Here is a 17,652-nt window from a genome sequence, read left to right as displayed (position 1 = left end):
GATGCAAGGTGCAAAAAGAAAGAAAAGAAAAGAAAAGAAAAGAAAAGAAAAGAAAGAAAGAAAGAAAGAAAGAAAGAAAGAAAGAAAGAAAGAAAGAAAGAAAGAAAGAAAGAAAGAAAGAAAGACAAGACAGTTGCTCTGGGAACCAAGACTAGCAATCAAACTCAGTAAAACAAAGACAGGAATAACCAAAGTGACCCTTTATTGACTGATTGCTATTGATTGGCTGATCAATTACTTACCATGTCCCCGGCACCACAGAGAGTAAACGTGTAAGCACATGCCTTCCTTCTATCAACACTGGGCGGTTGTTCTCCCCATTCTAGAAGTGCCCCCTGCTGAGAGAAGCCACCAGGCCATACAGCAAGGAAGGGGCCAAACTGGGCCCGAAACTGATGCCTGCCAGTTCCCCCTGCCCGGCCGGGACCACGGGCTGCAGCACAGGGTGTCCATCATCAGACGTCGCTTTGAGCTGGAGACAGGTCAAGCCTCAGGAACCCAGCCAAACCAGGTACGGCCTACATCGGGAGCCCCCAAATCAGGGTGGGAAGTGAAAGAGGGGCTGGTGATTCAGCGTGCAGCGCAGCCCATCACTGAGAGGTCCACTGTCTGGCCATGGGCTGAGCAACGGGGTCCTGGGGCTGGGAGCTTGCTGGGAACCACCTCCCAGGTCATTCGCCTGGGCTGCCAGGGCCGGGCTGTGTCTGAGCTGAAGACTTGAGTAAGCACCTGCTTACCACAATGGTGCACAAATTCCCCAAGGCTGCAGCTCTCTACAGCGTGTGCCTTTTTACCATCCCCCGCCTCATCCATCCTTGGGTGCTTATATCATTTTCCTCGGGATGCTGTAACAAATCTTCACAAGCTGAGTGGTTAAAAAGAACAGAAATTTGGTCTCTCGTGGTTCTGGAGGGGAAAAGTCTGAAACTAAGGTGTCAGCAGAGCTGTGCTCTCTCGGAAGGCTCCAGGGCAGGGTCTTCCTGGATTCTTGCAGCTTCCGGTGACCCTGGAGCTCCTTGGGGTGCCTTGGCTTGCAGGTGCATCAGTTTGATCGGCCACTGTCCTCACCTGGCATGCTCTCCTGTGTGTCTCTATTTTCTCTTATAAGAACACAAGTCATTAGACTTAGGGTTTACCCTAATCCAGTATGACCTCGTTTTAACTTAACTGGCTACATCAGCAAAAACTTGAGTTCCAAATAAAGTCATATTCTGAGGTTTCAGGTGGACACGATTTTGGGGGAAGCACCATTCGACCCAGTCCAGGCTCCCATCTGCAAACTTTCCCAATTGCCCTGCCTTATCCCTAAGTCCCTAAAAGACTGGATGACTACACACACACACGCACACAGATGCTTGCACGCGGAGCTCATAAGTATGTACATACGGATACACACATACGTGTGTATATACATTGTTATATTGAAATGAATTAGCTCTATTACTTAGAGGCCGCCTTCTAAACAGAACTGGGAATCTGGGACTGGAGGAGGAAACAAAACAGGGTTCCATGAGGTCCCTGCTCCTAATGCAGCTCTTTGGCAGCTGGGAGAAATGGCATCTTCCACGCAGGGGTTACTGGTCACCTCGGCACCTGCGTTCCCACCCACACTCTGCCTGAACGACCGTCCAAATACGTTCCACTGCTCACCCCAACCGGCAATGAGTACAGCCCCAGTGATTTCAGGGTGTGACGTGCTCAGAGCTCCTGCAAGCTGAAGGTGAGACCAGCACACACAGCACAGCCCACCTAGTATCTATCACCCAGCACGAGGCTAGTCACCTTCCCCATCTCCCTCAGTCCCCCCTCCCCTCCACCTCTAGCACATTCTGTCTGAAGGAATGACCAAAGGCAGTCAGAGCAGCAGAACTCCCCCCCAAGCAAAATCCAGGCTGCAGTTGGCCGACCTTGGAGACGTCCCTTCCCAGTTCGGGAGCCTGGCTCCCTCTGTGAGTGGGGTGGGTCTGGGCATAAACGAGGTACCATCCCTCAAACCTGTGCACTGTGCCCAGTCCAGAGTCAGTGATAACACCCCTTCCTGTGGAACAGCGCCGGGGTCTCTCCACAGAGTTGGAGATGCTGATCTTGGGCTCCCGAGGACAATGGCAGCTGGCACTGCCTCTGCAGTGGCACCATCGAAGCTGCTCCATCTGCCTCCAGAGCCAAGCCCTGTGATGAGGCCAAGCCTCAGACGGCAGGATCATCAGGGCAACCACAGGGACACTGCCTAGCAGGCCTGGGCTTTGACAGGGCTCCAGAGAGTGCTGGAGGAGCCGGGTCCCCAGCTGTGTCCACCCAGGTAAGAGAACACCCCCAGACGGGTCAGCTCGGGGACCGCAACCCACATAGACTTCATGACTATTTTGGAGGAATCTTTTTTTAAGTCTCAGCTTCAGCATTTGAGTATACACGGTGTGTGCAAGCCTTCCGGTATCAAAGTGGATGGAGCACAGGGCTGTAAGTCACAGGATCCTGCTGGACACCCGGACCCCCTGACCAGCCACACGCCTGTGGCCGGTCAGCCAGCCCTGAAAGGCTGGGTTTATGTTGATACTAAAAAGTTGCTATCGAGTTTATTCAAAATTATCATGTTCTGCCTGCAAAACACCTGGATTAGCAATTGGCTTGGTGACAGAACCGCTGTGCCATTCGGTCTGCTTGTAAGCAGGGTATTCACACTTCAGAGGGCTCTAGTCTCCAAAAAACCCGCGAGAATGATGCCACCTGCATCTGTGCCAACACGGCAGTGTGGTGACGCTTCAGGTCTGTGTACAATAAATCACTGCAGCCAGACAGTCCTCAAATTAAAACTGGCCTCCTCTATATTTCCAATGCGTTTAAAATTACATGGGCACGTGCACCCCATCTCTGTGTTTGCCATGCACTTACCAAAAACAAACAGCCCAGTATGTGTGTGGTTTTGAAACTATGTGTATAAATGACAAGCTGGAGCTTGTGTCTATGTCTTCCACAGAGAACCTGTACTTACCAGCTCAGGAACGGGGCACTGACCTCCACCTGGGAAATGAGGAAATTCAAGTCTTCCTCTGGGAGAGCGTCCTCAGGGGCTTCCTATGACACTGCTGGGGACACAGAAATCCCCCCATGCCTCCTGCCGGCGGCCACCTATGCACACACCACTCCTGCCCCATGGTCTGATGGTCCTGCTCACTGCAGCTCGTCCTACCCTCGGAGGATCTGCACTCCCGGAGTTCTGCTGAAGCGTGTGCATGCCAGGGCCATCTGTAAAAATTCCGGCTTTCTCAGCTGGGTGACTCCCACTGCCACCCACAGTATTTCTTCCTTATCACCAAGTCATGTCATTTGTTTCCTTTTTGTGTCATTTAGTTATTTTTCTTCCAAGAAACAGAAGAGAACCTTTTGGTACAATGAAGAAGACACACACTGCTTCTGGTTCTTGAAACACCCAGACTTACTTGTGTTATAGAATTTGAGGAATTTGAGGCCAAATGCATCCATCAGTTTGCTCATTCATTTGTTTAATAATTGATATGTACCCATGACGTCTCAGTCACTGTGAGAAGTCCAGGGTACAGTAGTGGACAAGGCTGGTGTTGTCCAGGCTCTTAAGGAGATTACAGTCTTGAAGGTCAGATACTTCCTCCGTAACTCTGAGAGTTACCTTTGATACTTACTGGATGTCAAAGGAGAGTTTGACAAACCCACCAGTCCTGGTCTGAGGTGTCAGAGAAGGTGAGATAACACAAATGACTTTTACACTGCAACCTGAAAGGTGGGCACAGGTGAGCCAGGTAAAGAGATGAGCTATGTGGAGGTGTGGTGGACCGGGAGGATGAAATACGAGTATGACTGGAGTGAAAATAAATACATACATACATATATACATACATACATATATACATAAAAACAAGGAAATAGGATACCTAGGAGACTTAGCAAAGGCAATGATACCAGGGCAGGGGAAGAGGGAGGGACAGAAAGGAGGCAAAGATGATATGACCAGATAAAAGTTCATGCCACTTTCTGAGGCAGACAGAGAGAGAGACTTGGGTGGGAAAGGTATCTGTGTCATTTTAGAGATACTGAGTTTGAGGTTCCTGGGGAATAGCAGAGAAGAGGTAAAGAAAAAATGGAAGCTGGGTTACAGAAGTATAGGACTCATGTAGGCTGGGCTATAAACCTGGAATCTCAGCACAGGATGGTAACTGGTGCCAGGGGATGAGCTTGCCCAGGGAGAGGGTGGGTAAGGAAAGATGCCTCGAGGAACCCAACCCTGAACCTCTGCTGGAACATGCTGTTTAGAAGTCAAGGAAAGAGAGGGCTCTCTGGAAGCTGTGCTGGTTGGAATGGTGCCTAGATTCGGCATTTTAATAAGCTCCATGCTGGTTCTGCCATGAGTAGGCAGAAGTCTGCCACGGAGAAACCCATTCAGAGAGAGCTTGGACAAGGTCGACCCTCAGCTAATGTTGATTGAACAAATGTGTTTTGTAATTACATATTTGTCCGTCTTTCTGTATCAAAGGATATAGATCATTCATTCATTCATTCATTCATGTTAGTCACAGAGTAGTTATCCAGCAAATGGATAAAGCATGATTTATCTAAGCCATTGTTAATGGACATTCAAGTTATTGCCTTGTTTCCTTTATAAACGATGCAAAAATTAACACCTGCCAATTCTTCTGCTGGGTTATTTTTCTTATTTGTGAAAGGGCTCTGCAGAGAAGTTATTAAGTTCCTTGTGATGTGTAATAATAAGTATTACAACTGGGCTCGGTGGCTCACACTTATAATCTCAGCACTTTGGGAGGCCAAGGAGGGAGGATCACTTGAGGCCAGGAGATTGAGACTAGCCTGGGCAATACGGTGAGACCTCATCTTTACAAATGAAAATAAAAAACATTAGCTGGGCATGGTAGTGCACACCTATAGTCCTAGCTACTCAGGAGGCTGAGGTGGGAGGATCCCTTGAGCCCAGAAATTCAAGATTACAGTGAGCTATGATTGTACCACTGCACTCCAACCTGGGCCAGAGTGAGACCCTGTCTCTACTAAAAAAAATTTTTAAAAAGGATCTTTCTTAGTGTTTTTGCCTTTTCAGTTTATGGTGTTTTTAGCCTTATGTTATTTATTTTTTTCTAACAGCTATATAGCCAATGTATCAATCTTTTCCTTTGTAAGTTCTTAGGTTTGTGGTACATTTTAAAAGTTTAATAAGTGGTACATCTGCTACCTAACGTCACCTGAGTCTTAACAGGACCAAGGACTGTATATTCTGTCAAACCCCCCTAGGGCAATGGCACCTCTGTTGCTTGTACAGATGGGTTACTTCTGTGCAGGTGAGGGCAGGAAACAACGCAGGCTCACCTGGCTACACAGGGTAAGCATGTGACCTCGTTTGTAGCCAGCACCTGTATTGTTACTGACTGTAGAAATATTTTAATGAGGCATTCATACATATTTGATAGGATTCAAAAAATGGAAATAAAAAAAGAACACAGAAAATTGACAAACTATTCAGTGACATTACTGATATTCCCCAAAGATGAGCACTTCCCCTTGTAACTAACTAACACCTGGTTATTTCAGGACTTGCACGCAATAGAGACAGGAGGTATCACAATCCTAATCAAGTGTAACTCCAATAGCTCAACTTCCAGGAATTTACCCTAAATAATAATTGAACAAGTGGAAGATGTATGGTCAAATACACTAACTTCCTATTAGTGAAGAACTGTGAAGCACACAGGTACCCAACTGGGGCTGATGAACTAAGCCCAGGAGAGTCACAGGGTCTTGTGACGTGGAAGGCACAGGCCCAGCTCTCCCACTCATTAACTGGGTGACCTGAGCAGGCGCCGCAGGTCCCTCCTCTGTAAACCTCACTGGTTTACTGTGGGAATTGAGGCAATGCATAGAAAGTGCTTAAGCTGTGTCCAGCATGTAAATAACCACACGTCTGCTGTTAACATATTAATGGAACGCTAAATATTAAAATTATGTGGGAGGAAGTTTATTGAGTTGCCCAGATTTCATGGCATCCTGTTAAAAGAATAAAGGTTACCAACTCATGTGCATAGTAATAATTCCACATCTAGCTGTTCAGTGTGTGCGCATCTGTGCAAGAGAAGGATATCTAGATGGATGAAAATCACAATAACAACAATTTGGGCAGAAATATGGAGATTTTCGTAGTTATATTTTTCGGTTTTCTGTAATGAACACTTCTGACTGTACACCCAAAAAGGTAAAGAATGTTCTAGTTCTGTGTAAAGGTGGGGCTTAATTTTTGCTCTTTCATTCTGACCCACAGAGGCAGCACGGATTACCTAGAACAGTGATACAGGTTCAGGCCCTGTTTGAATCTGTACCTGCCGCGTGGTGGTCAGTGGTGTCCTTAGGCGTAACAAAAATCAGTGGGCCCCGGGGCTGTTCGCCTGATCTGTGTCTGGAGGAAGAAAGGGGTAGGGAAGAGATCAGAAGCAAAGCAGGGATTGGAACGAACTGGGGGGCAGGGGTGATGTGAAGAAGCTGATTCAAAGTGTTGATACCACCCCAGGATGACTCTCGCAATCATTCTTTTAACCAAAACGAGGTCTCTGAGAGGAAGGGATGTAGGGCCAGCCAGGTGTGTGCACCTGAACCCAAACTCCTCCGGGTGGACAGCCCTGTAAGGCAGTGCCAGAGACAGTCACAGCATGCCTCGCCAAGTATCAGATGCGGCCTGGAACCCTCCAGCGCTCCCGCACTGACATGAATTGCGAGTTAAGCAGATTCCTCAGCAATTTAGAGGATTTGAAAGTGATGGGCACTTGTGACTAACAGTAATGGCAGGTGGGGTGGAAAAAAGAGACCTTCCCATGAACTTAGGGGGCATGTGGCCTGTCACAGCATCGAAAGGCTTCAGCACCTATTAATTCCCTGGTGACCCACTGTGGTGGTGTCATCAGACACATTGATGAGAGTTAGGAGTTCCAAGACAGTGCATCCATATACCCAAACTTTTACTCAAAAAGACCGGTGAATATTCCAGAATAATGTGTGACAGTTACACCTGCCCCCGCTGGGCCTAGGTCAGCAGACTCATCATGCTGTGGGGCTATCACTCGCTACATCTCTAGCTGAGTCACCCCCTCTTCCCGAGGCTCAGACGTCAGGATTACAACAGCCTGATGCCACCCGAATAACTCAGTCCCAGGATATGTAGAACAGCCCCCACTACTGGCTCATCCTCCACGTTTCAGAGCCCAGGAAGAGGGAACTGCGGACACGCCGGACCCACCAGGACCCAGCACAGAGGGAGATGAAGCTGCAGGGCTTTGGACACATTATGTAAGCCCTGATGCCCAGCGTCGACATCGGTAATGTAAAGAAAGCCAGACCTCACAGGGCTGGCGAGGGCCAGGTGACTTGACGCAGATGACGTGTGTGGGAAGAGCCCAGTGAGCCGCGTGCCCACACGGCCCTCGTGCAGCAGCCAACAGTCAGCATCCTGATGCCGGAAAAACAAGGCGGAACAGGGACTGCAGGGACCCGAACCTGCCAGACAGGGGACTCCCCTACTCTAGCAGAAATTCTTCCCCTTGGTAGGGGTAGGAGTCCTTTTCTGGCGCTGTTTCGGAGAGAACAGAACTGCTAACGAGGGACCAACTTCCTAAGGGGCCTGGCCCTGACTCTTGGTAAATACAACCCTCCTGGGGAGTATTCTGGACTGAGGTGCATCCCCCCGAAACTCCAGTGTCAAAGCCCTAACCTCAAGACCTGAGAATGCAACTCTATTTGGAGACAGGGTCTTGAAAGAAGTTAAGTTAAAAATGGGTCCTTCGGGCAGGTCCTAATACCATCTAACTGGTGTTCTTAGATTCTAAAGAGGTTAGGACACACAGAAGAGACACCAGGGTGGTGACGCACACAGAGGAACGACCATGTGAGGACAAAGCGAGCAGGTCTGCAAGCCAGGGAGGCCTCGGGGAAACTCACTCTGCAGGCACCGTGAGCTTGCACTTCCAGCCCCCAGAACTGTGGGAAAATACATGTTTGTTGTTAAAACCACCCAGAATGTGGTATTTTATTCTGGCAGCCCTGGCTAAGATCAAAGCTGGTTCAGGATCATTCGTAGGAGGCAAATTAATGCAGATTCCTAGGGCCCATCCTAAAGCCTGCGGCTAAATAGGTCTGAACTAGGGCCCTACCTTACAAACAAGCCTGCCCAGACCATTCGGACACAGGCCTCACTAGGGCCTCAACTCCAAGGGTGGCCTACAGACCGCAGAAACAGCGCCACCTACAGTTCATGAGAAATGCAGTTTGCAAGGCCCACGGGACCTGTGAATCCCCACCTGTAGGTTCACAGAATCCCCTCGGGATCTGTAAGCACACTTTGAAGCTGAAACACAGCCCTGCAGGGCGCCTTTTGAGAGTGTCAATAAATTGGTGTTCTATGGCCCCTAGGAAACGGGTTGTAGAAAAAACTGGAATTCAGCGTTTTGCTTTAGCTTTTCCTTCCTAAATGCCCGGAGAACAAATTTTCTTATGAATATTACCAACCCTCTGAGAAAGTAATAATTAACTGTTTACCAGACACATTGTACTATATTATAAAAATATTACAAAAATAATTACATGGAATAGGCCACATACTTAGTTTATTATATGCATGTCTAATTGAAATCCACGAAAACAGTTACATTCAAAATATTATTTATGCACTATACTTGAAAATGTAAAATATAATACCAATTTAAGTACTTTCCCACATTAAACCAATTTTTCTTTTTCTAAAAAAATTTTTGCTAGTCGTTTTAGCTTTCTGACACCATAATAAAATAGAACAGAAAGAGCACATTAAAAGAAAAATATTAGGTAGAATGTTGTAAAACTTTTAATTTACCCATCATATTTAACATTCCCAAGCCTATTTTCCTGCACCTCATCTGCCCGCAGAGAGAATAATCCCCACAGTGACGAGGGGTCAGCACTCTGAGAGCCAGCTGACACCGGACAAGCTGCTGGAACAGCTGGGGCACAGCTCCGCCTCTCCTCCAGCCCCTCCGTCCCATGAGGCCAAACAAGGAGGACAGAGGGGCTGAGGGGTGTGTCCAGGGCCCAGTCCCACATCAGCAGGAAGGTGGCGTCAGTGCTCGCAGTCCCAGCCTCACGCCGCATTGCAGTCATGGGGGATCTTCACACAGGGAGGGTGAGCTGGTTAAGAAGGCAGGTGATCCTCCCCCCGGATGCTTCGATACTTAGCCATGTCTTCCGGAAATACTTTAGAAAGTTCTTGAATCAACAGGCTTTTAAATTTCTACAAAGAAAACACATTATCAAAGGAGCTCTTCACATCAACACTCCAATAACTATCTAAAATATGCCTTTTGGAAGTTTAAACACATGGGCCACTAAGCAATACGGGGCCACGGGACTGACCTGAGACTTCCACTGATCTCAAAGAGGAAATGACACCAATGGCAACATACGCAAAAGGAAGCGACACTGTACAGCCCCAGACATCACCACCAGCAGCATGATTCTGTACTGCCCAAAGGCACCGGTGTGACAGAGCCTGCTGGAACTGTAAGCCACGTCCCTTGTGGCCCAGTGGCTGTGTTCACATGGAGAGAGACGCTTCTGCTGGCAAATATAATTCTCACTCAGCTTTGCCAAGCGAAAACAGAACAATCAAAACCATTGGCCCTTGCTACTGATAAGGAGTGCACTAGGCTCTGAAGGTGACACTGGACTCAACAACTCCTCAATCCCAAATGGACAAAAGAGATGAGGCTGTGGGCACCGTAAGAACAACTATGACAAAACACCATTTCTGATGTGTGCTGTTTACCACCAGGAGGGGATCACCTGGATGGGTTTCTGGAAGGCCTGTGACCTGCCTGTGACTAGGCAGGTCTCCTTCTGACAGCTCCTCCCCTTGCTCCTCCACTCGGCCAGAGCGCCAAGAGGCCACTGTGTGACCATCCCTGCCTGCGCACATTAGCCATGGCTGAGCACATGTGGCCTAGTCTGGCATCAGTGGGAACAGAACACTCATGTCCTCTGTGATCCTGGAGCTCAAGCAGTTGACAGAGGAGACAGAACAAACAGAAAAAGCAAAATTAAAAGGTAAATCTTGACCAGCATTCTCAAGGAAAGAAGCTTTAGAAAAGGCTGGTCCCAAAGGCCTCTTTGAGGAGTTGAAATCATCTGAGACTGGAAGGATAGAGTCGCCTGTGCAAAGAGAACGTGGAAGAGCTCCAGGCGGAGAAAATGGCAGGAGAAAAGAACACAAATGAAAGGGTTGGATGTATTCCAGAACCAAAAACTAGGCCGGTGTGGATGGCCAGGAGGAGGAAGGGGCACGTGGTGTGAACCGGGAGGAGAGGCAGGCAGGGGTCCCTGCCACACATGGCAACAGTCGCATGGCGCCAACAGAAATGAGTGGCCGCTAAGTCCAAATAAACAAAACACCAATTTGAACTACATTCGAGTCAATTTAAGAAAAAATTATATATTAATGTTCAAGTACAGAGAGTTCTCTACATCTCATCAAGGCAAAGAAAAACTAAGTGATCTGGAGAATTTCATGACAGTGGATATGGTAAAAAGAAGTTTGGAGGTCAGAAGCTGGACAAAGAGAAAAATCAATATTCAAGAATCCTCTAAACCAAAGAACCATGACTACAGAGAAAGCCTTCAACAGTAGGAATTACTACAGAAATAGAAAGTATCAATGCAATAAAAGTGCGTCTTAAAAAAATGAAAATGATCACAGCCAGTGAGAACTACCAATCACAAAAATTACCCTGGATTTTCTTAAGAGTAAGATTAGCGTATGCTTTTTATGCTATTACAGAGCTGATATCTAATTTTACTTACTGCCCATTACACAATTCAGAAATCTCAATGTATAAAGTTATGAAAGTCAATATTCTAGCAAGTATGGAAAAAAATGAGTCTCTTAACCACATTTCACGGAGAAGGCATCTCTTCCCAGTGTATTTCTGACACTCCTTAGAGTCTTACCTTCATGGTGTCGATCTTGCCTTTAACTTGCTCATTTTTAGCTAGAGCCCTCTCCAGGCACTCTTTGGTGTAGAGCTGGGGGTTTCGACCTTGATCTATATATCTGGAAACATGATACATTTCAATTAGCATTCCCATGACTGACACCTATTCTCACAGCTTTCTGAAAGATATGGGGAAAAAAGGTCAGGTATATATAAGTGCACATGGCCTTGTTTAGTCAAAACTGAGTGTAGGAACCAGGGGAATTAAGATTTCCTCATTTACACAAGTACAGATAATCTGATTTCATTACTTCTGATAATATGAACAGCTCATAAAATCAAGTAATGATCACTTATAAACCCAAGCACGCTTCACAAGCCATACCGCTTTACATTTGTTTAGCATTTGCACTTTTCAAAATCCGTTCATGTTATTTATTACCTTTTTGATCCTTAGAGCAGCTTGTATGGTAAGGCAACTCTTGACAAAAGAAAAAACTAAATGAGATCCAGGGGTTCGGGCCGGGGTGACACAGGAGGACCCTGCTACGACGCAGCCTCCACTCTAGGTCAGCCCTGCTGCTTGGCAAAGCCCCTCCTCCTCTGTGGAGGAGCTTCAGGGGAAAGGAAAGGAGAACTACAACCACGAGAGCCCCAGCCCTGACGGCCCCAAGATCGTTTTACAAACCATTCCACTGCTTTCAAAAGAAGAGGAGGCTTGACATACCACTTTACTAAATACACCTAAGTAACTTGAATATAACAGAGACATTCTGGCCAATTATTTCTAAACAGTATAAAACTGTTACTCAGAATTTTTGACACTTCCCCCAGATATTATCTTCAGTATCCTGAAGATTTAATTAAACATACTGCCTAGATCAATATCTGTATTTTACCAAGAGCAGGCCACCTGCCTACTTCTGTACCCTAAAGAAATCCTTATCATTCAACTAAATTGAATCATTCATTATTTAAAAAACAAAAAACAAAAACTGAAAACTAACCCTACTTTCATTTTTTATAATTGAGGCCAAAAATACATAATCACTTCAGAACAAAGATATCATTAGGTTATTACTAATGGTATAAAAAGTAGCCTTGATAGATAGCAAAAGATAAAAACATCACAAGTTCTAGAAATTCTATTTCATTTCAGGATTTTTGAAATAATGTAATGTGGCAAAATTACGGTTAATTCTAAACAAAACCTATCTATTTCTCAAGAAAAACCTGACAGGCTCACAGAATAAGGTTAACCATGTCAGCTGACGATCGTTTCTTCAACAGCATGGACATCCGGCTCAGACTTGGTTCTTTGGAGACCCAAGGGTGAACCCACTCCTGCCCATACACACAGTCCTGGAGATAAGGGCCAAGCTCCTTTCATCTTAGCTAAAGACACAGTTGGTGTATATGAAAACGTACATGCTGCAAAGGCCACCGGGACCTGGAAATTCCTTCCACATTGGGTAGACATCGACCATCGATTTGCAGATAAACTCCTAGCATCTACTCTGTATTAGGGCTCACTGGCATACTCTTCCTGATACCCCAGGTCAATCTCATCCATACCCGTGCCTAGCACTTCCCTCTGCCCTTAAGCAATCTGTTCACATCAGTCTCCATTTGTTCTGCTTCAGAAGACACAGTAGTTACTTGCCACTTGTCACTATATGCATCCCCTGCACTCATAATCAAAAGCGCACAAAAGAGGACGCTCTGTATTCCTGGACTCAGAAAGCCAAAGCCAAGAGTCTGGAGCTGTCTCAGGTGCAAGACCTTCATCCCACCTAAAGTCAGAGACCTCAGTGGTGCCCACTGAGCACAGGTAAGGAACACGTGGCAAAGTCATCAGCAGGTGAACAGAAGATCAGAGACCAAGAAAACTACCTCTGTGTCCTGTCTTTGTAGGCACTATAGCTAGAACTTGTATCTGACCTTTAGGGATGGAAAACAACCATAACTCTTTCCCTTTACAGCTCAAGGAAATCTAGTGATTTACATTTGCAGTTTTGCTGCAAGAAATACTAGAATGTTCTTGCTGTTCCAAGCCAGCACCATCAAGGAGAGGCTGCTCTGCACTGGTCAAGAAAGTATGAGTCTGGGGGTTTTGTCTTAACTCTGACACTTACTAGGTAAACAACCTATTGCAGTTACTTATTAGCTCCTTCACGTGTGAAATCAGAGACGTGACCAAATCAATGTGATAAAACCTGGATTTCAAAAACCTAAAAGCTTATTCCTGTATGTGTTTTCAGTACTATTACTAAGATAAGATAGATGCACACAACTCTCCCACAGAAAACAGTGAGTAGCCTCCCCAAACAGGCTTAGAATAAAAAACCTTTCTTTCCTCCTTCAACAGAACAGATATTTTCATTTCTCAGAACCAGCACTCCACAGGCAGTTTGGGAACATCAGACCAGACTGCTTTTCAGGTTGCCTCTGGCTGACATTTTTAAAAAACGTACAATATAGCCCTCATAAGAATTTTCACCTCTTAAGGAAAAAAGGAAGTTTTGTGGCTGTTCTTCAGCCGAAGCAGGACTTTGAGAACCTATGATGTTTTTCACATATTTAATAAGCTTTTTTTACATGTAACTTTTTTTCAACAACACAATATTAAGGAGATACTTTTTTTAGTTTTGTAATCCCATTAGAACGTTTCCATGAGGGCAGGTATTTTTGTTGATTTTTTTTCCACTGGCACATCCCCAGCACCCAGGCTGTGCCTACCACACAGCAGGCACTCAAATGTCAGTGATGAAGAAGTCACGATACCACACCACAATTGAACAAGATTTATACCCAAGACTAATACCAAGAATGTTACTTACTCAAAAACTTCTAACGGTACAGTAATATCATGAAGCTGCTGTCTGCACTTATCAATATCCTGTAAGCCAGTAACGATAAAATTCCTGGGGGAAAGGCAAAAACACAGGCGTCTGGTTAATTTCACCTGGCAGCATAAGCACCACCCACAGAGCTACCCGGCCAACTGCGGCTCCACACAAGTTCTACTCACACCTGTGCGGGTTACACACGGCTCTCACCTCTGGTTAGCTACAGGATTCCTAGGACACGGTTACAGTTACAAAATACCCTTACATATTTGTGACTTTCCTTCTCAACTAGAAATTTCCAGTAAGGGGGATGGAGACGGAACCTGGTGAAAAATATGAACCTTCTCTCCAAAACAACTACCTGCATATGACTGTGTGTGCGGTTTCAGCGAACACATGGGGCAGCGGACTATACTCAAAAGTCTGAGGGAAACAAAGCCATCCTGTCTGGTGTAGCTTCCTCTCCTCTCTGGAGACTTCCTACACAGGCAGAATGGCCTGGCTATTCCCACAGCACTGGGTATGGAACCTCGGCTGCAACATTTTCTGTGTCCGCGCCCCACAGAAAGCCCTTCTCCGAAGTGCTGTACTTGCATTTGCATGTTCTCCATCCCAGGGCCTAGCACCATGAGCAGCACAAGGCTGGTGCCAAGAAATAATAATAATAAACGTCTGCAGCTTTTCTCAGCACCACTTCCCCCCCCCCCAGTTCCTCCACTGTCAGGCCTATGCAGCAGGTGGCTTCCGAGCCTCACCTTCTGAGGCCTAGTTTAGGGCGCGCACTCACTGCGGAGCCTGCCTCCCTTCTGGGGACAGGGACTGAATTCCCAGAAGAGCTCCAGGAGGAAAAGGCTGGGAGGGGGTTACACATGAGAGGGGAGACGCTAAAAAAGAAAGCATGATTCAGGCCGGGCGCGGTGGCTCAAGCCTGTAATCCCAGCACTTTGGGAGGCCGAGACGGGCGGATCACGAGGTCAGGAGATCGAGACCATCCTGGCTAACACGGTGAAACCCCGTCTCTACTAAAAAAAAAACACAAAAAAACTAGCCGGGCGAGGTGGCGGGCGCCTGTAGTCCCAGCTACTCGGGAGGCTGAGGCAGGAGAATGGCGTGAACCCGGGAGGCGGAGCTTGCAGTGAGCTGAGATCCGGCCACTGCACTCCAGCCCGGGCGGCAGAGACTCCGTCTCAAAAAAAAAAAAAAAAAAAAAAAAAAAAAAAAAAAAAAGCATGATTCACTTGATAGGGAAACGGAAAACACATCATCTGGCCATGATTACGTCTCCAAAGGGGCCTCAAAGAGGTTCCTCTAACGCAAACTGGGAAGGGGGCGGTTGGCAACAGGCGGCAGCGCGGGCCCCGCCCTCTGATCACAGCCAGGAAAGGCGCCCCGGGCTCTGAGACCAGACCAGAGGGTTGGCGGGGCAGGAGGAGCAGTCAGGCTCGGCTCTGGCTCCCTAGATCCCCGCTCCCCGAGCACACGCTGCCGGGCCAGGCCCTGGGGAGACGCCGGCAACCTCCGGCCGCCACTCACAGCTTCTGGTTGAGCCCGGCCTGGCTGCTAGGCTGGAAGTCACTGACGATGATGCCGAGCTGCCTAATGTTCTCCACGAACTTCTCCAGGTGCTCCTCTAGGTGGTCAAACTTCTCCGCCATCGCCTCCGCGCTACCCCCGCCCACAGACCCTCAGCCAGCTGCGCCGCAGGCGGGCCCTACGCTCCCACTTCCTGCTTCCGTCCGGACAGATACGACTTCCGTTTCCTCTGGGGGGCGCGCGGGCGAGCTCTTGGGGGCGGAGCCTGGTTAGCGGGACGGGCGTGTTGGGGGCGGGGCCTAAGTGCGGGGCGGGGCGGGCTTTCGGGGATGCTGTATGGATTCCGGAGGAGGTTTCGGCGCGCAGCGGGGCGAGTGCTAACTGCTTGCACTCACATCAGACCTGTCTCGGTCATGGGAGAAGTTGAAGACTTCGTGCAATGCAGCATCTTCAAGCAACACACACGGATGAAAATCCTAAAGTTTGCATGAAGGACCAATAACGGTAGTCTCCCTGCCCCTCTACCAGAACCCTTGGGATCAGCGCCGGCCTGCCTCCTTTCCTCTATGTAATCGGCGGCCACTTCCCCTAGATCTTGCTGCTAACCATGCTTCCCGGACACCTGCTGCCTTCTTAGGTCAGGGTCACACCTCCTCAGGCCAATTCTGACCAAACAGCACCCTATGGGGTTGCCCTGTCTCTGAAAATAACCTCCCCTGCTTCACAAAGCTTTTAGTAAACTGCTGTTCATCTCATTGAAATTCAGTTTAGATCATTTCACTCTGATGTTTAAGAAACGAAACTTTCCTGCCCGATCTCCTGTGATAGCTGATATCTCCTCCAGCCTGTTTGAGTTCCTCAAGTGATTTCTTTTACTGAATGTATTTGTGGCCTGTACTTTTCAGTGCCTAGAAACAGGCAAAGTGAGGGAGCTCCTTTTCTAGATGAATCTCCAGAGCCTCTGTCAGCTGTGACCAGAAATGGAAACCCAGAGAAGGTAAGTGACTTGCCAAACTTAAGGAATCAGGGCACTCCAGTTGGTATGACAGGCTGGGCTGATACACAGAAATGTTACATAAAATACTTCTCTCCTGATTTAACAACAATTAACTTTAGGGAATTATAAAACGAGGTGAAGGCTGGGCACAGTGGCTCACGCCTGTAATCCCGGAACTTTGGAAGGCCAAGGCAGATGGATCACCTGAGGTGAGAAGTTCGAGACCAGCCTGACCAATATGGAGAAACCCTGTCTCTACTAAAAATACAAAAATTAGTCGGACGTGGTGGCGTGCACCTGTAGTCCCAGCTACTCGGGAGGCTGAGACAGGAGAATTGCTTGAACTTAGGAGGCAGAGGTTGCAGTAAGCCAAGATCATACCACTGCACTCCAGCCTCGGCAACAGAGCAAGACTCAAAAAAAAAAAAAAAGAAAAGGTGGAAATAAAATACTGGACAAAAAAAAATTTTGAAGTTATTAGGGAGAGGTAACGACATGGAGTGAATAGCCTTTCTCAATTTCATAAGTAAGAAAGAGATAGATAATTGATGGAACTTAGACTTTGGTAAGTATTTATTTTAAAAACTTAAGGGTATCTCTTTGCTAGTATATATAATTCCCAAACTAGTAGAGAGGGGGAAGGGAATAAAGAAAACACAATCAACTCAATAGAAGGCAAGAAAAGGAGGGAATAAAGAAACAAAGAACAAGCACAGAAAATAAAATGCACAAAATAAAGGGCAAAAATTAAAGGCACACAACTCAATAGCAAAAAAAAAAAAAAAAGGAATTTAAAAATGGGCAAAGGACCTGAACAGATACTTCTCAAAAGAAGACATAAAAATGACCAGCGAAAATGCTCAGCATCACATATCATCAGGGAAGTACAAATTAAAAGCATAATGAGATGTCACCTTACACTGTTAGAAGGGCTATAATCAAAAAGGCCAAAGATAATGGGTGTTGGTGAAAATGTGGAGGAAAGGGAACCCTTGTACACTGTTGATGGGAATGTAAATTAGTGCAGCCCTTATGGAAAATAGTATGGAAGTTTCCCAAAACTCTAAAAACAGAATTACCATATGATCCAGCGGTCCTACTTCTGAGTATATACTGTGAACCCCAAATATCTCAGTTAATTTAGAAAGTTTACTTTGCCAAAGTTGAGGACGCATACTCGTGACACAGCCTCAGGAGGTCTGGATGACATGGGCCCAAGGTGGTCAGGGCACAGCTTGGTTTTATACATTTTAGGGAAACATGAGACATAAATCAATATATGTAAGGTATA

At 46.8% G+C, this 17,652-nt stretch overlaps 1 protein-coding gene across 1 annotated transcript; it reads right to left on the bottom strand.

Annotated features, from left to right (window-relative positions):
* Positions 1–8,610: 8,610 nt before the first annotated feature.
* Positions 8,611–15,581, bottom strand: LOC105489460 (mediator complex subunit 10). The gene is made up of 4 exons (XM_011754291.3): positions 15,365–15,581; positions 13,823–13,906; positions 10,999–11,101; positions 8,611–9,286 (listed from the first exon to the last, which is right to left on the bottom strand). Exons 1-4 carry the CDS (start codon positions 15,484–15,486, stop codon positions 9,188–9,190), a joined length of 408 nt encoding a protein of 135 aa, XP_011752593.1. The 5' UTR covers positions 15,487–15,581; the 3' UTR covers positions 8,611–9,187.
* Positions 15,582–17,652: the final 2,071 nt, after the last annotated feature.

Source organism: Macaca nemestrina, chromosome 6 (genome assembly GCF_043159975.1).
Source record: "Macaca nemestrina isolate mMacNem1 chromosome 6, mMacNem.hap1, whole genome shotgun sequence".
In the NCBI taxonomy this organism is placed as follows: Eukaryota; Metazoa; Chordata; class Mammalia; order Primates; family Cercopithecidae; genus Macaca; species Macaca nemestrina.
This window is presented reverse-complemented; position numbering and strand designations above follow the sequence as displayed.

Bases quoted from the DNA above. Each gene is read 5' to 3' on its own strand.
- LOC105489460 (XM_011754291.3), bottom strand. From the start codon at position 15,486: ATGGCGGAGAAGTTTGACCACCTAGAGGAGCACCTGGAGAAGTTCGTG. The intron at 11,102-13,822 runs GTAAGTAACATT...TCATGTTTCCAG, and splicing joins GTACCGTTAGAAGTTTTTGA to ATATATAGATCAAGGTCGAA. The intron at 9,287-10,998 runs GTAAGACTCTAA...TTTTCTTTGTAG, and splicing joins GCAAGATCGACACCATGAAG to AAATTTAAAAGCCTGTTGAT.